This window comes from Nelumbo nucifera, chromosome 4, assembly GCF_055504915.1.
Source record: "Nelumbo nucifera cultivar China Antique chromosome 4, China Antique-T2T, whole genome shotgun sequence".
Lineage (NCBI taxonomy): Eukaryota > Viridiplantae > Streptophyta > Magnoliopsida > Proteales > Nelumbonaceae > Nelumbo > Nelumbo nucifera.
The window spans coordinates 79,906,369-79,922,352 of record NC_142652.1 but is presented as its reverse complement, the minus strand read 5'-3'; the positions used below and the strand labels follow the sequence as shown (position 1 = coordinate 79,922,352).

The 15,984-nt window shown below is 36.5% G+C and overlaps 2 protein-coding genes across 2 annotated transcripts; one reads left to right on the top strand and one right to left on the bottom strand.

Moving 5' to 3' along the window:
* Nucleotides 1-4,450: 4,450 nt before the first annotated feature.
* On the bottom strand, nt 4,451-5,471 carry LOC104588989 (major strawberry allergen Fra a 1.08-like). Its single transcript, XM_010247146.2, has 2 exons — nt 5,204-5,471; nt 4,451-4,890 (listed from the first exon to the last, which is right to left on the bottom strand). Exons 1-2 carry the CDS (start codon nt 5,385-5,387, stop codon nt 4,592-4,594), a joined length of 483 nt encoding a protein of 160 aa, XP_010245448.1. The 5' UTR covers nt 5,388-5,471; the 3' UTR covers nt 4,451-4,591.
* A 4,861-nt stretch (nt 5,472-10,332) lies between these two features.
* On the top strand, nt 10,333-15,175 carry LOC104588988 (single-stranded DNA-binding protein, mitochondrial-like). The gene is made up of 6 exons (XM_010247145.3): nt 10,333-10,546; nt 10,869-11,068; nt 11,159-11,367; nt 11,452-11,552; nt 14,703-14,762; nt 14,878-15,175. The coding sequence occupies exons 1-6, from the start codon at nt 10,474-10,476 to the stop codon at nt 14,892-14,894; spliced, it is 660 nt and encodes a 219-aa protein (XP_010245447.1). The 5' UTR covers nt 10,333-10,473; the 3' UTR covers nt 14,895-15,175.
* Nucleotides 15,176-15,984: the final 809 nt, after the last annotated feature.

Genomic DNA, 15,984 nt, shown 5'->3' with positions numbered 1-15,984 from the left:
TCCAAATAGGCCAAAGGATACCAACCCTCATGCACCTCCATAAAATGTCCCCTCTTTCCTTGGGAAGGGAGAAAAAGTAGAATGAAAAGGACTACCAGAGTCTTGTTGTGGGCTAATGGCACCCACCTAAAAACTAGGTTGACCCAAAAACCTGCTTGAGCCAATTACATTCTAGTTCAAGTCCTAGGAGTCTCTAGGTCTAGTCCAGTTTCTAATAATTTTGATTTTTTAAGGCAACATTGCTTGGTTTTTTAATTATTGTTCATGTAAGCTGGGATTAAACCCCAAAAGGTGCAATTAAAACTACAGCAATGACATGTTAGAACTCCTATATTAAGAAACCTTTACTTTTCATTAAAGAGCTTATAATAATTTTATATACTTCTATTAGAAGTTCCTATGTTTCAATAATGTGAAAAGAAAGCAAAAGAAAGGCAGAAAGTAAAGACTGGAACATGTGAAAATCCTCAAAATATATTTGTGTATGAAGCATGGCAGCAGCTACCTGAGATTATAATAAGGATTAGTTAATTCTAAGATAAATCAATTCTTTAATCCCTCTTATTTTCTAAGAGATTCTCAATAGTCATCTTGTGCTAAAAATGCAAGGAATTTGCTTGGTATATGATGAAGGATAGCTGAGCAGTCACCAATTTTTAACAATGTAGATAAAAAACAATACGAAATAATAAAACTGATCTGACTTGATCAGATCTTGTAGACTGGTGATTACTTTGGTCGATCAAAAGAACAAAAAAAAATAACATTATACCTCCGGTTGTCATAACCATTGTTCTTGTTTTTTGGAAGTTGATTTCCTTCTTGTATCAACCTTTGGGCATTCTTCTTGGCTGTATCAACACAAATGTCTCCACTTGAATGTAGTACCTTCTACTACCAAGATAGTTGCTTGTTGACTACATGGACTTAGTCTATCCCCTTAAGTCACAATGATTCCCTTATGAATCCCTTCTCTAAGAAACAGTGTTGATAGGATGCACTCTCATGAGTTGGAGGTTGGAATGAGATTAGTCAATAGAGAGAATGATACATACGCCCAGGGGAGAGGGGTCCAGGGATTTAATTCCCTTGATTTTCTCTCAACTAACAGCTCCATTATTTCCAATTAAATGGGGTCTATTGATATTTAAATTTAAATTGCCAAATCCCCAAATTCTGGAGCTATTATGGGAAAGTATTTAAGTCCTACCACCCACACAATGAGCTCTATTTGGGTGGTTAGATTAGGACCAAATAATTTGGATTATGGCCACTATGATGGGCCACAATCTAGGTCCTACCCGAATGGGTATTTTCTAACAATCTTCCACTTGGCTTGAATAGTGGACATAGAGAAAAATCATAAAATAAACTTATCTTGATCAAGGCTAATAATTGTTTAAGCAAATCATAGTGGTTCTCTCTATCTATTAGATTTTCCTTCCATGTATTATGCCATTATACATTACAACCCTTAGTGTACGGAACCTATTGTGTTTTGGTCTATTGTTTGTCAGTACATATATGTGCACAAGGTGATAGGCTATGAGACATCCGCAGATACAAGAAGAATCGACGTTGTCATCCAATTAAGCTACCTCCATCCAACGAACTGACAATACCCATGTTTCTCACATGGTTTTGACAAATTATAGGGGACAACCCCTTTGTCATGGGGTCTGCCAACATCTTGTCAGCTTTAACATGATGGATGTCTACCTTACATTCTTGTGTTCTACCCCTCACTACCAAGTACTTTAAATCTATGTACGTGCTTTGGCTACTGGTCTTATTATTTTTAGAAAAAAACACAGTTGATGCATTGTCACAGTAAAGTTGTATTGATCTATCTACATAATCTAATACAAGAGCACCTAGACCAAACAAGAAAGATTTTTAACCACACTGCATGTTCATAGCATCATGGCACCCAATAAACTCTACTTCCATTGTAGAGGAAGCTCTTAGTTTCTGCTTGCTACTCCTCCAACAAATTGCTCCTCCAACAAGCAAGAATACATATCCTGATGTGGACTTTCTAGTGTCTAGGTAACCAATATAATTCGAATCGATATACCCACACAGATTCAATTCATCCCCTCTTTTATATGTGAGAACATATTGTTTAGTTTCTTGTAGATATCTAAGCACTTTCTTTGTAGCTCTCCAATGTTCCCTACTTGGGTTACTTTGAAATCTATCCAATACTCCCACTGCAAATGCAATGTCAAGTCTTGTGCAAACCTGTGCATATGTCAAACTACCAACAACTGATGCATAAGGAACTATATTCATGTCCTCTTTTTCATATTCAGTTTGAGGACAACTTTCGCTGCTAACTTTATTTCCTTTATGAATGGGAACTACACTTTGTGCACAATTTTCCACTCCAAACCTTTCTAAGACCATTTAGATATAGGCCCTTTAGGATAACCCTAGAACTTTACGAGCTCTATCTTTTTGGATCTTAATTCCTAGAACATAGAAGGCTTCTTCCATGTCCTTCATGTCGAATTTATGTTTTGGAAATTCTTTGGTTTGGTGCAACAGGCTCATATATTTGCTAACTAACAAGATATCATCAACATATAACATTAGCATAATGAAACTATTCCCATTGACCTTGAAGTATACACATTGATCCACAACATTTTCTTTGTATCCAAAAGATGTAATAATACTATGAAATGTCTAGTACCACTGGAAAGAGACCTATTTCAACCCATAGATGGATTTTTCAATCCTGCAAACCATATGTTCCATACCCTCAACTGCAAATCCTTCAGGTTGCTCCATGTACATTTCCTCTTCTAGATCACCATTCAAAAAACCGTTTTCACATCCATCTGATATAATTCCATGTCATAATGAACTACCAAGGCCATGATTATTCTGAATGAATCTTTCTTAGAGACAGGAGAAAATGTCTCATTGTAATCAACTCCCTTCTCTATATTGTACCCTTTAGCCACGAGCCTATCTTTGTACCTCTCAATTTCACCAGTAGGTGCCCTTTTAGTCTTAAATATCCATTTCCATGGAATTACCCAAGCACCTACCGGTAGCGGTACTAAGTCTCATACACCATTAGTGACCATAGAGTCAATTTCACTATTCATGGCCTCAAGCCAGAGTGTGAAGTTATGATTATACATGGCTTCTCTAAATGTGAGTGGTTCTATAGAATGACCCATATCAAACTCAGTCTCCTTAAGGTATACATAGTCAAAAGATGTAGTGCTTCTTATTCTAATCAATCTCCTAGGGAGTATGGGTGCTTTTGTGCTCTCTACAAGAGATGGTATTTGCTCTGTAGGTTTTTCAAGATGAGAAACAATTACATCTACCTCAGTGGTCTATTCTATTGATGGTTGTTCTTCTTGTACCACAGTGAAATTTATAGGTAGAACAACATTGATATGTTTGTCAATATTTTGGACTTCCTTTAACTCAACGTTTTTAGTATGTTAATTCCCACTCTCCAAGAGATCCTCGAAGATCTTTGCATTTCTTGTCTCTATAATTCTTGGAGAATTATTTGGACAATAGAACTTGAACCCTTTGGATCTTTCAGCATACCCTACAAAATGTTCGTTGATGATCATAGAATCCAACTTCCCTAATTGTGGGTTGTATATACCCTTACTTCAGCTTTGCAACCCCAAACATGTACCTGATTTAAATTGGGTTTCTTTCCAACCCATAACTCAAATGGAGTTTTTGGTACCGACTTGGTCAGTACTCTGTTTAATATGTACATTGCCATTTTCAGGGCTTCTCCCCATAAGCTTATGGGCAAGATGGAGTCACCCATCATACTCCTCACCATGTCCATTAGGGTTTTCTTTCTTCTTTTAACTACACCATTCCGATCTGGTGACCCAGGCATGGTGCACTATGCGACAATACCTTGTTCTCTTAAGAACAAAGCAAAGGGTCCAGAATTTTGACCCAAGTCAGTATGTCTTCCATAATACTCTCCTCCTCTATGAGACTGGACTATCTTTATTGTATCCCCAGTCTGCTTTTCTACTTCTACCTTGAAAGTCTTAAATGCTTGTAGATATACATGCAAATAAAAGAAGTGTTCTTAATGTACAACTGTAATGAGGCATGGGTAGGTGTGGGTAGTAGATCCGAACTCAAGTTTCTCACCTAGGGAAAAGTTGCCACCATTTGGATGAGACAAAATTGCCCCTTTTAGTAATAGTTTTTTTATGGCTAAAATGGTCATTATCTTATTTGCCTGGAAATTAAAAGAATATGGGTAAGTAACTTTCCAAAAAGGAGTTGAACTTCAATTGGTGCATAGCACGTTCGAACAGTCTTTACAACCTTCCATTGGTGCATAGCAAGGATGTAAGAAGCTGTTTGAATGGTGTGAGCACCGGCTTGCACTAAATGAAACCAAATTCTCTCTCTCTCTCTCTCTCTCTCTCTTGATTGCAAGTTTGCAAAAACCCAGTTAAAATGAGGGAGATAATTCTTATATATACTAGAACAGTACAGGATAGAGTACCACAACAGTGGAGTTCCGCCAAGTACATCAAGCACAGTTATTATTATGAAGCCAGTGACAATAGATATATATCTAGGCATAGGCATGAGGGTTGGTTAAGAGATGGGCTTCAATCGTCTTGTACATTCCAGTCATCCCATCCTTGGCCACCTTGATTTCGTCTTCTGTGTATGTCACTCCGTCCAGAACGTTGTATTCGGCCCCCAATTTGCAGATACTTCCTCCATCACTTGAAGGTTCGAATTTGATCTCGTAGCAAGCAGATTTCAGCTTCGTCCCTATTTCACCACCTTCCACCAATGAATACTTGCACACGAATTTCTCTTTGTCTAGAACATCAATGTGGTCTTTCACATGGCTGACAGGAAAAGCTGCACACCAAATACAACAACACACTTTATGTTTAACTTACTTCCAGATTTTAAATTTTTCATTTTTCATCATGAATGATAAAATTAATCAAGTTTGGGTTCAGAAATCAGAATGGGCCTCCTTTGTTCTGACAAAGAAAAACCCATCAAGCTAAGCCCAGACTTGACCAGTGTCTACTCTCTACTCTAAGTGCAGACCAACTGACCAAGCCCATCTGAAAGTGGGCTGTACCTAAGTGTCTAGGGGTCACTACTCATTAAACATTAAACAACCCTAGTGGATTAATTAATATTGCATCAATCATGTCCTAACCTTCAGTGAAGTTGAATTGCTTAATGCTTCCCACTCCTCCATCTCCTTGAACAATGGCAGCAGTTGTGACGACCTCAGGCATGAGCTTGGGGATGAGACTGTGCAAGTCAAGGACTCCAGCCTTGAACATCCTAGCCGGAGAAACCGGTGAAACAAACTCACTGCTGAAACTAGTGAAGCCCATCTTCCCAAAGCAAAGATCACCCTGAATAATTATCAGAGAAGAGAGCTCAGACTGAGAGAGAGAGAGAGATGCCAATGGTGCAGATGAAAAGCAGTATTTATAGATGGTAATGGTATATGTTACGATTATCTTACTACAACATAATAAACAGAATCGAGATAATGTTTCTTCTAGAATCAGCCGTCGAGTTTGAAAAACTGGATATTTCATTTTTAACCCTTTCTTTCTTTTTCCTAGCTACCTTTTGACAGATAACAGCAGAGATTAAAAACTTTCAAAGATTTGCACAGCTTTCTTTCTTTTTTACTGTTGAATTGTTGGTAAGAAAAAAGTGAAGCTATAGACGATTAGATGGTACTGAGAAAGACCAAAGATAGAGTGCTCTTGTAGTTCCAAATCGTTGGATTAATGGTAATGAATCTTTATGGGCTAAGCTATGCAGGCTATGCTCCTCATCCAAGCCAAGGGTTTGGATTTTGGAATACAAGAGGAGAGGAGTGATGGAGGAACAAATGATCGATCGCATAATATGCATAGAAAATTATGTTCAAAAGCAATGACCAGATTGTTCATTCAATCAATGCATTGCTTTGTTTAATTGAGTCAACATTTGAACGAGAAAAATATGCTCAAGTAGGACCCATTATACGTGAGAAAATAAGGAAGCTCTAGCCTCTAGGGTTGAAAGATTTACTTCTTGTGATTGATGGGCTACATCTTTATCTTCAATTAATCGACGACGTAGTAGCTACAGTCTGCAGCCTCTGTTCATTGAGATTAAACATTCTGGTCTGGTCTGTTGATTCTTTGTGTGAGGGCCAAAATTGTCCTCCTCACTCCTCCGCCTGAGGCTGAGGTAGGTGGATCATAGACCACGACCAGAAATTCACAGTCACAGACCTCGCTCTCTCTCTCTCTCTCTCTTTCTCTCGTGCTGGCTCGCGTGGGAAGAGAGAAAGAAAGGTCTCATCCTCCACGTTTATGGCTAATCTAGTCAAAAGTGGAATAAGATGGAATACGTGGGTCCACTTCCTGTTTAAAAAATTGGAAGATAATGCGCTGATGCTGATTTATATATCATATATCCCCTTCGCTTACCAAAAGCTAGAAAGACTGTAAGTAGCAGTACTAAATCCAAAACTTTGGACGAAATAATTAATGTGTCGAATCCCTGCTCTCCATTCTCCATTAGGTCTGTGATGAGGTCGGATTTGGTTTCAATTCAAATCTGTTTTATCATCTTTAAAATAAAGAAATTTTATAATTTTTGTTAAAAAATAATTATTTTTAGGTTCTAACATCTAAATTCAAAAAATTGGATAAGGTTTCAAACTTTCAGAGTCCATTCACAGCTCTATTCTCCAACTCTTAGTATAGCCCAATTTCTTTTACCTGCAAAATGTGGCTTAAAATTTGCAACAAACAACAAGTATAACATGGACTACACATCTTAATTAGGACCCACGAAATTAAATTTACTAGAAAAGTCATTTTTCTGCTGAAAGATGGTTAATTTGGGTTTTCCAAGTGTTTCACCAAACATTACTTTTAGGCTGTGTAGATGGGGCTTACCTCACAAAGTCAAAAGCGAAGCCCTCCCAAAAATTGATTCAGAGGCTGACCTGTTTTAATGTTTTTTCACCAGGTGGCAGGCCAGTGGTTTAACCCAGTGTTTTAATAACCGACCCTGAGGCTGAACCGTTCTTGCCTCTGGTTCGACCGTACAGGGCCTACAGGCCAAACAGGTCGTGTCACATCATCATCTACGTACATATATATATATATATATATATATATATATATATATATATCATATTTTATGTTTTAAATATGTTATATGTATTATTTTATATTTAATTTATATTTTTTAAATTTAATTTTAAATTTTTTATTTATAAAAAAATATTAAAATTACGATTTGAGGCCAAAAAAAAATAGTGGGGCAAGGTGCCTACGGCCCCTTGAGACGCATAGATCTCAAAAAGTTACTCAAAATAAAAAAAATAAAAAAAAATATCACCCCAATCGAACATCGGAATGCAAAGTTATGGCCTCCGAAAGTTTGGATGCATTGAGTGTGTAGCCCACGACCCGGTGACCAGGTCGAATAGGTCGATAGTTGAACTAGCTGGGTCGAATGGTTAGTGACTAACTTACTGGTTTTAATACAACCGGACTTAGAATCCTGATCGAACGATGGTTCGAACGGTTCAACCAATTAGATCAACAACGGGTTGAAAATACTGGTTTAACCAGTCGAATCAATTGTGTGTGATATATATACACATATGGATATATATGGAGAGAGAGAGAGACCAAAAAGGCATTTTTCGACAAAAAAAAGAGACGATTTAGGATTAACCCAAACCAAAATTCATAACTTGATATGGATCAAACAGTCCAACCAAATGCATTAATGACAAATTGAAAATACTACTCTCAAATAAGCATTGAATCGTCAACACACATCTCTATACAATCATCTATATTAGGATTATTACTAATGTGAGAGCATGTGTTATATATGTGTACAAGGTAAATATATATTATCAAATTCAACATTTTATGATAGTATAGATGATTAGTGCAATCAAAGTTTCTAAAATTAAAAGGTTGAAATGGCTTTCACTTCATGGATTCAATCCAATGGTTCTAGTAGATATGGACCCACATGGACACATGAGAATTGTCAATTTTGCAGGTTCCATGTCTCCTTTTATCCCTATAGCATGGACGATGACATATCTGTATTTGTTTTGTTAGTAAAATCATGGATTGGCAAATGTTAGAATACAAGGTAAAATATTCTAGGTCACACAAGCTATGATCAATCAAAACCTCAAAACCCCATGAATTTTGATAAGTATCACCTGATTGGTTACCACTTTTATGATAACAGATGATTGGTTACAAGATTTTTTAGTATGAAAGTCATATTGGGCAGTACCAATCAAAAGACTTTCGCTGTGGTTTTTCGATTAAGAGATGATAAATCCACCATTAGAACATGTTCAGATTATTTGTTGTCATGATACATGGATTCTAAATCGTATGTTTGTCCATAAGTGTAAATTTTGTTTATTAAATTTTTTGTTAATAAATATTAATGCATTATATTGATTTTCCTAGAATTAAGATATATGCATGCATATTTTAGTTATTTCATCATTTTTTACAATTGTTTTCTATTAATTTGCAGTTCACATAAACCGTTAAAGTATGCATTTTTATGTATATATCATGGTTTTCAAAATTGGATCAAATCGGATGGTTGGACCAAAAAAACTGAGAATCGGTGAGGTGACCGATTTTATTTTACCCAAGAACTATTATTTCACCAAAAACCGTTGATTTGGCTAGTAAACCGCTGACCCGGGTGGGCGAATTGTTTGAACCATTTAACAGTTTTGGCAGCTTTTTTTACAATTTTTTTATTTTTTTTATTTTTTTGTCAAAATGAATCATCCATTCAGTTTGAACGATTGGACCATTTGACCCAAGAACTAGACCCCTGACCGGTTTGATTTTTAAAAACCTTGATATATATAATATATATAACTCATTTGGGACTTATGCATAGTGTTGTTATTGATTTATGCACTTTTTATGTATGGTAGGAACCAAGCAAATATTGCATCCATGCATATTTCCTTGTTGTAATGTCTTTTAAGATTGTTTTACTGATGCTCTCTGCCCTTATACTTAACCTTGATACCAATTCAAGTTGGGATCTCCCAACAAGAACTGTCTCAACACTCTTCCAACATTATCAGTTTCCACACATCTCAACATAAGTCCAGGATGCACCTAGAGGTGTAAAGTGGGCCGTGTTGGGCCAGCATGGCATGGCCCGGGGGTAGCTCGTGCAAAGTGTGGATTGTGCCATGTTTGTCCGCGGGCCATTACGAGTCGTATCGCCCTTCCCGGTGAAAATTTTGGGGGTTGGCCCGGCACGGCCCATGGCCCAGACACGTGCGAGGCCGTGCCGTGCTGCGGGCCGAGCCTTGGGCCAGGTTGGATTGTGCATCAAGCCAAAGTTATTTATTTAAAAATGACAAAAAACTTAAAATTTTAATTTTATACGAATTGTGTATATACAATTGCTTATATATACAATAATTAAATAAATTAGTACAATAAAATTAAAAAATTATTTATATTATTAATATATTATATATTATATATTATTATATAATATTATATAAATATATATAATATAAATAATATATATGGGTCGTGCTGGCCCACAGGCCACGAGCGGCACGGCCCACATGATCGTGCCAGGCCTAGCACGACCCGCAGACCATCATATCGGGTCGTGTCGGGCCACGTGCGGCACACTATGTAGGAGATGTGCAAACAGATCATACTGGAATGTGTTATAATGGTTTTTTTTTTTTTTTGGCAAATGATCTAGACTCAGCTCACCTCTCCCCACGACCCCAAATAGCTAGGGGCAATACTTGGTTCCTACCATGGTGAAATAAAAACGTCTAATTACCTATTGATTTTCAAAGCTAATGGGAAATTTGTTTGGATGACAACGGCCAATGGGAAGTTTTCTACTAAGCAATTTTATCTTTTGGAATGGAAGAGGATTAATGCTAAGTTGGATAGAAGCATTTTAAATCTGATATGAAAAGTTTGAAAACTTAAAATCTCTACCAAATTCAAATTATTTGTGTGGTGAGACATTAAAACTTGATTCAATTAGACATAATTGTGGAGTATAATTTTTGAATCGGACAATCAAACCGTTTACCCATAAACCGGTCGCCGGAACCGTTTCGATTCCAGATCGATTTTTAAAACCTTGTTTCATGGGTTCTAGTTTCTAGTTACTTTACAAGGCTGGACCGGCCAAGAGCACGGGCTACGGCCCTCCGTCTCTATTACCTAATAGTGATCTACGGCCCGTGAGCAGTGAATTCTTTAAATTTTAAAATCTCAAAATTCTTTCCCTTCCAAGTTCCAATTTAAGCTCTGAAGTAAAACCTTCTCTCCACCTCCTTATTCGGCTATTCTCATCGCAACAACTGAACAAAGGAGAATATTCAATTTGATCCTTTACCTGAAAGAATAACAAATGAGTTCGTCATCTGCCAGATTTATCAAGTATTTAAGAGTCAGAGCTCCGTCAAGAACCTTCTGTGCGCCTGGTATCTTCATTCTCCTTTCTCTTTCAAAGCACAAGCACAACTGTTGCTACATTAGCCGATATAGCTTGGAAGTTCAAACTACTTTGGTTTGGTTTCTGGATGTAACAACTGCTTATATAGATGGATTTTCTGGTTCATAAACGACCTGAAGCTGAACTAAATATCATTGGGAATAGTTAAAATAATTAAACAACAGGCGGGGCGGCAGCAGATTTTAATATTATCAATCTCTGGGGGCAGTAGAACCATTTGATAGTTGGTATTTTATGAATGTTGCTAATGTTTGTTGTTTTCATTGTCTTACTTGAATTAATGTACGTAGGCGTGCAAATAAGTTCGAAAATGTGGTACTCAACTACGTCGTTCAATAAAGGTGGCCACGTTGCTGATGTTGATGATAATGGTGGTACTGGAGTTAACAATGCATACCCGGAGGACGATGTCTTTATTCCTTACAAACAAGACATAGAACCACAAGGTGTGGATCCTAAGAGAGGTTGGGGTTTCAGAGGGGTTCACAAGGTATTTGCTGTTATTTCTGACCGAAGAAACTATATTTTGTACTCTCCCCTTCTATTGCCTTTTGTTTACTCTTGTCGGTTTTCATCTTAGGCGATCATTTGTGGAAAAATCGGACAAGCTCCTGTGCAGAAGATCTTGAGGAATGGAAAGACTGTCACCATCTTTACAGTAGGAACTGGGGGCATGTATGACCAGAGAATAGTAAAAGCAGATCACTTACCAAAACCGGCTCAGTGGCATCGAATTGCTGTGCATAATGAACAACTTGGGGCCTATGCTGTCCAACAATTAGTCAAGAAGTATGTATTGGTGTCCCATTAAAAAAATCAATTTTCATGGTTGTCTTCATTGTTGCATCACTGAACACGATGATTTTGTTCCAGTTCTCCAGTTTATGTTGAAGGCGATATTGAAACTAGGGTCTACAACGACAGCATCAGTGGTGAAGTTAAAAATATTCCTGAGATATGTGTGCGTCGTGATGGTATGCTCGCTATTAGTACATTATGTCTTTCTTTTTGTTTTTTTTTCGTCTAAGAAAAGTAGTCAGTAATAGAACCCTCATCCTGTAATTTGTTAATGAAGTTTCCATGCTTTTCCCCTAGTAGGTCCTTTAGTACGCACATTTAAGTATTTGACAAAAATAGGAATGGCTTATGGATCCATTTCTTTTCATTGCCAATATGTCCATAGATTGATTATATCTTTCAATTAATTTTTCCTTCCCACTGAAATGCACAATGATTGCAAATTTCTTTTTTGTCATACCTCTAGTTTTTAGAACTATTACTCCATGACCATTCTCAAAGCCCATATTTTAAGCTTCTATTATGCAATCACACAATAAAGTAATGTCTGCACCTTATTAAATACGAAAGAATAGTTCAATTTACTAAGAATATTTCTCACCAAAGGTTTCTTGGATTTACGTACTTCATTTATCTTTGGAGAATCACATCCCTTTTAATGTAACCATAATCTACCAGAGGGGAAAAAAGTACTTTCTTATTTCAAATAGCACTCTCCCACAAGACCACATTTTCCTCTCTTCTGAATTTTCATTGACTCAAATTTGCCTAAACTTTTCCAACTATTAAAATATTGCAGAAAGCCTATTAGCTCAAATGTTTGCTGATAAAAAAAGGCTAAAATGTTTAGTCTAAGCATCATAAGTACACCCTACAATATAGTAAATTATGTATTTAACATAAAATCGAAGGCCAATTTATCAAAACATAGCAACAAGCCAAGTGATAAGTACATAGGTTTAGGCAATGCACACCCAAGACGATCCTCACCCACGAGCTTAAGTGTGCCCAAGTCATGCCTTTCAAAACACTATTCGTACCACTTTTCAACCCAAGGGCTTTAATTTCCACATCTAAAAATAAGCCTTTGTAGCATCTATTTGATTACGTAGAAAAGACAAAAAAATTGGGATTTCCTTATTGGGCCAGGTCATCTCAGGGCAAGGGAATCATATACCTTAAAGAGGATAAGTTTCAAGAGAATGATTTGGAATTCTTGGCTTCTTGCAGAGTGGAACTATGCAATAAAATACAGAAATAGACCTTCCAAAAAACAAGGCCTTTGCTGAATAATCTAATAAATTTAGGAGCATCAAGATCCATTATGTTCCTATACAAAGATCAGCCCTTTGTCTCTGCATCTTCACTTTGAGAAGTCTGCAGCCCAACCTTTTGGAAAGTCATCTTTGGCTTCTTAAAATTGGAAACAAACAGGATTATTTTTAAACAATTCCTATTGAGAAAGAAATTCTTTGTAAAACCTCCTTTTGCTATACTGGGAAAAGAAAACAAGGGCTCTATAGAAACAAGTATAGTCAAGATAATACATCATTTAGAAAATCTTTTGTCCTTTTGCTAATTGATGAATTGCATGGGCATGGATATGGGAGTTGGAATCCGCCACATGTCCAAGAATCTGATTTGGCAAGATGAGAAAACGTGGGCTAGAGAAGATGTCTATGGAAAGTATCTAATATTAAAATGTGTTATGTTATGTAAAACCCAGAAACACATATTCGAATGGCACAAGAAAATGAAGTAAAACAAAGATAAAGGGAAGCAAGAAATAAAGCACACAGATTTACATGGTTCAGCTTATAGCCTACATCCATGGGCAAAGGAGAAGAAATCCACTATAGAATCAATAGTGGAGATTACAGAGTTGTGCACAACCTCTCTCACAGAAACTCTAAATCCCAAAAAAAACATATTGACTTCATTCTCAAACCAAAAGATACATACAAGAGACCCCCCCCCCCAAGCTGAATATGGGTCGGACCCATAAGTTGAATATGGATCGGATCCATACCGTTGTGTGCTCTGCTCCGCACCTCCCCGTAATTTGCCTTAGGTTTTTCTCAACTTAATTCAGAGTGGGCCACAATAAAGAATTAAAGGCACAAGCATAACACAATGTTTATATTTTTGAATTCTAACATCATATACCTGAAAAAAAATGTTTTCTTTGTTACCAAGTAATATTTGATAGGAAAAATGGCATTCATCTTGTATATTAGCTGTTAATTTATTGTCAAATAAACTAGGAGATAAAAAAAGGAAATGTTGTGGAAATGCCCTCAAGAAGCTTTTTTGGAGTTTCAGTTAATTATTCTCATTTTTCTTATGTTTGCTTAACTTGGCTTCAATTGGCATTCTTATTTGATATTAGATGTAATTTTTTGTTTTTTCTTTCAATAGTACTTCAATGTGTTTCTCTGTTTGAGCTGGGACTTTTTCTTTGGGTGCAAAAATTATCTTTAATTAACATTTTCCAATGACAGAATGTGATAAGAAAATTGGACAAAAAAATATATCATCTTGGCTTTGATTTATTGGATACAAAAAGAGGGTTTTAATGGTTGTTAATCAACCATAGGCACACTAGTGACAAGGTGCTTGACGATATTTGTTTCATGAATAGTTTTGTGAAAACTGAATAAATGTAATAAACCTTAAGCTATGAAACTTCTCTAAAAGTTCAACTCAAGCACAGTTTTCTAGCTGTTACCTGGACAAGGAATAGAAAACAAAATTTAAACAAAAAATTTAAGGGTCTAACATGGTACAGCACCTATATGAAGGCATCCAGGTATCATAGTTTTCTAGGGCTTTTAGTGGCCCTATAAATGAAAGATTTATATCCAACAATTGAATGGTCTAACAATTGTAGCATGTATCATTTTGATAAAAAATAGTCAAACGGCATTTTGTATCCCAAGCTGTTCTCAATTCAAAGGGAAGTGACATATTGTACAGGATTTAAATTGTAAATTCACACTAGGTAGATAAATGCTAGTTGACTCAGGACTCAGTTAATTACTTGGATGTGGCATTTAAATTTTCCTGGGAGTATAATTTACTATGAAGAAATTTTACTTAACGCTGATGTTTTCGGATTACTATTCTTCCTATTAACTAACCATATTTTTTTGGAGACTCTCAAGTTTGTATTTTGTACATTTTGTGAATTCTGAATGTTGGTCGTTGCTAAATTCATGTTGAAACGGTTAACCAGATTGTGTGGAAGAATGAATCTTAAGACCATATTTCCATCATGGGATTCAGTAAATTTCCTAAACTAGATGCTTTTTAATATCCACTTGCAGGTAAAGTACGTCTAATAAAAACAGGAGAAAATGTTAGCAATATCTCCTTAGATGATCTAAGTAAGTAATCTTCCATAGAATATTTATTTGCATCTATACTTTATTAACAATTAGTATTAATTTTGTCGTCTTTTACATTTGCCTTAATTTTATATCAATTATGTATTTCTGGCAGGGGGTGAATTATTCTAGCCCAGGGATCAGATTAGCACACCGTGAAGAGCTTAGAAGGGCTATTACCTATCATAATCCTGTTTATCCAGGTCTTCGGACTTTGGCAGGGTATGTGCCTAGCCTTTTGTCCATGATGAGACTGCGGAGAGCTTAGTCATTTGATGAAATTAAGGTCTTAAATTGGTTTTGGTTCTGTATATTAGTTCTTCAACCATGTCATGCTACTGTAAGTGGTTTCTTCAAGAGGTCTTAAAAGAACAATTTGAAGTCTGAAAAAAAAAAAGTTTCCTTTCCAGACATTATACATGCAAAACAGACCAAGAGAGCAAGACCAGCCAGTCTGTTTTCCGAGAAAAAATGATGTCTAAAATGTTTTAGTTGGATTTTGTGAGGAGTTGTATCGGGTCAGGCCATGATTCAGAGGGTAGCCAGGACTTAAATCAATCCCTCTGAACCGGTTTTGACTAAAAATAAATAAAACATTACAAAAAAGCACCAATACAGGTCGATACGCCCACGTGTCTGTATTGATATTTAGAACCTTGGTGAAGAGGGCATTTCTTGAATTATAAAATGACTTTCTTGAATTAACAGTTCATAATACGTTATTATAATGAAATATTTTAAAAATAAAGCTGATGCATTCAAACGCCTAATCAGTTTCATCTCCACCAAACAGGCTTCTGTGGTTTTTAACAAAAAATGATGAAAATCAGAACCACTATATAATTGACTCGAGCAGTACTTTAAGGGTCTGTTTAGTTTGTGGGAAATTGAGAATAGTGATCCAGAGGAATTGGAATCCAACTGTTTGGTTGGGTGAAATAGGAATCTCATTACCCCCCTCATTTGAGGGAATGGCCATTCCATTCCCCTCCCCTGAGATTGAAAATTCATTCCAACCAATTCTGATTCTGGTCTGATTGTCTGAACCAAACAGATGAGAGGAATAGACCATTCCAATTCCGAAGATTCAGATTCTAATTCCGTTTCCAACTGTGAAGTGTGAACCAAATGGACCCAGTAGTGGCATTGCCCTACATGCCAAAGAAAAACAATTGACCGTGCAATATCGATATGAACAGGATGATCTCTCTCCATGAGCGCA